Source organism: Cebus imitator, unplaced genomic scaffold (assembly GCF_001604975.1).
Source record: "Cebus imitator isolate Cc_AM_T3 unplaced genomic scaffold, Cebus_imitator-1.0 Scaffold444, whole genome shotgun sequence".
NCBI classification, from domain to species: Eukaryota; Metazoa; Chordata; class Mammalia; order Primates; family Cebidae; genus Cebus; species Cebus imitator.
Window position 1 is genome coordinate 1,452,995 of NW_016107759.1, and position 2,887 is coordinate 1,455,881.

At 52.8% G+C, this 2,887-nt stretch overlaps 1 protein-coding gene across 1 annotated transcript; it reads right to left on the bottom strand.

The window, feature by feature from the left end:
* Positions 1–986: 986 nt before the first annotated feature.
* Positions 987–2,044, bottom strand: CUNH16orf91 (chromosome unknown C16orf91 homolog). The gene is made up of 2 exons (XM_017510976.2): positions 1,915–2,044; positions 987–1,833 (listed from the first exon to the last, which is right to left on the bottom strand). The coding sequence occupies exons 1-2, from the start codon at positions 1,944–1,946 to the stop codon at positions 1,464–1,466; spliced, it is 402 nt and encodes a 133-aa protein (XP_017366465.1). The 5' UTR covers positions 1,947–2,044; the 3' UTR covers positions 987–1,463.
* Between the last annotated feature and the right edge of the window lie 843 nt (positions 2,045–2,887).

Consider the following 2,887-nt stretch of genomic DNA (forward strand, 5'->3'; position numbering starts at 1 on the left):
AAAAAAAAAAAAAGAGAAAAGAAGAAAGAAAACAATCTCGGGCCTGGTGTAGTAACTCCTGCCTGTAATCCCAGCACTTTGGGAGGCCTAGGCAGGTGGATCACCTAAGGTCAGGAGTTCAAGTTCAGCCTGGCCAACATGCCAAACACCATCTCTACTAAAAATATAAAAATTAGCCAGGCATGGTGGCACAAGCTTGTAGTTTCAGCTACTTCAGAAGCTGAGGCAGAAGAATCATTTGAACCCAGGAGGCAGAGATAGCAGTGAGCCAAAACTGCGCCACTGCACTCCAGCCTGGGTAACAGAATGAGACTCTGTCTCAAACACACAGACACACATACACACAAAATATCACTCAGGTAACCCAAAATAGTGCCCATCATTTTCAAAAAAAAAAAACCAAAAAAAACCAAAACTCATTAGTCGTACTCTACTCAGAAAATTGTTGCCTTGCTTAAAAAGTTTTGCAGAAAACTGCAGAAGTTCCTAATTTCTGGTACTATCTGGTAATATATATGTAGGTTTCTTTCCTCAGTTTCCACTCTGGAAAAAAGAAAAGAAAAGAAAACTTTCAAAAATAGCTGCTGGTACAACTTACGGACTGTGGTAAATAAGAAAAAAATTCGGCTGGGTGGGGTGGCTCACAACTGTAATCCCAGCACTTTGAGAGGCCGAAGCGGGCAGATCACCTGAGGTTGGGAGTTTGAGACCAACCTGACCAACATGGAGAAACCCCGTCTCTACGAAAAATACAAAATTAACCGGGCATGGTGGTGGGCGTCTGTAATCCCACCTACCCGGGAGGCTGAAGCAGGAGAATCGCTTGAACCCGGGAGGCGGAAGTTGCGGTCAGAGGAGACAGTGCCATTGCACTCCAGCCTGGGCAACAAGGGCAAGACTCTGTCTCAAAAAAATAAAATACGATAAAATGACAGCTAAAATACCCTCTTTTAAAAAACTTGATGCAAAAAAAGGGAATCATCTAATCCCATATCATAAAATTAAAATTTATTTTCGATTTGTTATTATGCAAAACTAACATGGAGAAGTGTTATTTACACAGGCCAGAGCACATAAGAAAGTTTAACACTTCTGCTATTCTATCTCAGAAAGCAAATTACCTGCAAACTAACACTGGATTACAAGTGTCACCAGAATTGCTTTGCAAACATGATTATGTTATACAAAGACATCACAAATCCAACAACACACAGTGCAACTGAAACCTTTCCCAAGGATCGGAAAAGTCTTGTGGATGGAATCCTTGGACATCAAGCCCCAGGCAAGAGCAGGTTCCGATCTGCTGGGATTCTGCTCCGCCTCCACGCCGACCGGCGTAGCCGATTCCCCATCCACCATCGAAGCCCTTCAGTGCTGAGGACGCAGGCACAGCCAGGACAGTTAAGGTCAAATCGGAAGGGCGGCTCCTGGCCCACTTCCTGCCAGCCCCAGCGGGCACCCCGTCAAGTTCTCGCTCCCGAGGCAGCTGGAGTCTCAGGCCCCTCGGAGCGATCACTGGGCTCTGGCACCTCTTCTCCCAACACCCGTCTCAACCACTGGTCCGTCTCGGTCTCCTGCCCCAGGAAGCACCAGATGACCAGAGCCATGAGGGAGAGGCTGATGGGCAGCACCTGCCACCAGGGCCGCTGATATCCCTTTCCCATGGAATGATCAACCGTCCAGAGGCGCGGGTTAGCTTTGCTGGAGGAAAACTTAATGGGGCGGTCAGGCTCGTCCTCTTCCTCGGCGGCGGATTGGGCCCGATCCCGGGAACCGGGCAGTGGATGAAGGCTTCGGGAAACCCAACCCATGAGCCTCAGCGCCCTGACGGCCCTGGAAGAGAGAGATAACAGTAAGCGCTCCGCCCGCCCGCCGGTGCCCGCCCTCGGCCCTCGGAGACCTTGAGGAGCTCACCCGGCCGCCGGTGCACACAAGACTCGGCTCATTGTTGCCTAGGCTCCGCGCTCGGCGCCGTGGCGCGTCGTGATTGCGTCACCTCCGTCGCCCGAACCGGAAACCGGAAACCGGACGTCATACCAGGCCGGCGCTCACGACTACAGAACGTGGGTCCAGTCGCGCAGCGGAAATGACGTTTGTCGGCGGAGCACTCTTTCCGTCGCAGACTCTAGCGCCCCTAGAGAGCGCGAGGGCATGCCGGGAAGTGTAGTTCTCTGTCCCTTTCGGCTAGGACCCAGACCCAGACCCCGGTCCCTGGTCGCCAAGGAGAGGCGGGGCGCCGCGGGGCGGGCATTGTCCTCTGAGAGTTAGGTCTGAGTTCGCCTCCGAGAAGTCTCAGCTGGCCTGAAGGTGCGCCGGACCTGGGTGGGGGTCCGCGCCCTCAGCCCTGCCCTGCCCGCCCCTGCCCTGGGCTGGGCGCCCGCACCTCTGTGCAGGCTTCTCCCCGGGGCTTGCGGCCCCCCGTCTTTCTTTTCTCCCCCTTTCGTTCTTTTCATGAGACAGGGACTCGCCCCGTCGCCCGGGCTGGAGCGCAGTGGCGCGATCTCACATCAGCGCGGTCTCGGAAACCTCCTTTGCAAAAATTCTGAGGAAGTGATGACAGTGAAGGAGATCAAACCTGAGGGGCTCCATCCTGCTTCTAACCCTTAAGCTGTCCTTGTTCATTCCTAGGCGAAGGCAGAACTAACTATGGGAAGGATTTCAGTTCATGGTTTGACTCTGAAACAAAATTGGTAACATTCCTTTCCAGAAAAGACCTCCTTGACTGAGGACCAGTCTGCCTTTACAGGACTGATACATTAGCTATAAAATTAGAAATTGGCCGGGTGCGGTGGCTCAAGCCTGTAATCCCAGCACTTTGGGAGGCCGAGGTGGGTGGATCACGAGGTCAAGAGATCGAGACCATCCTGGTCAACATGGTGAAACCCCG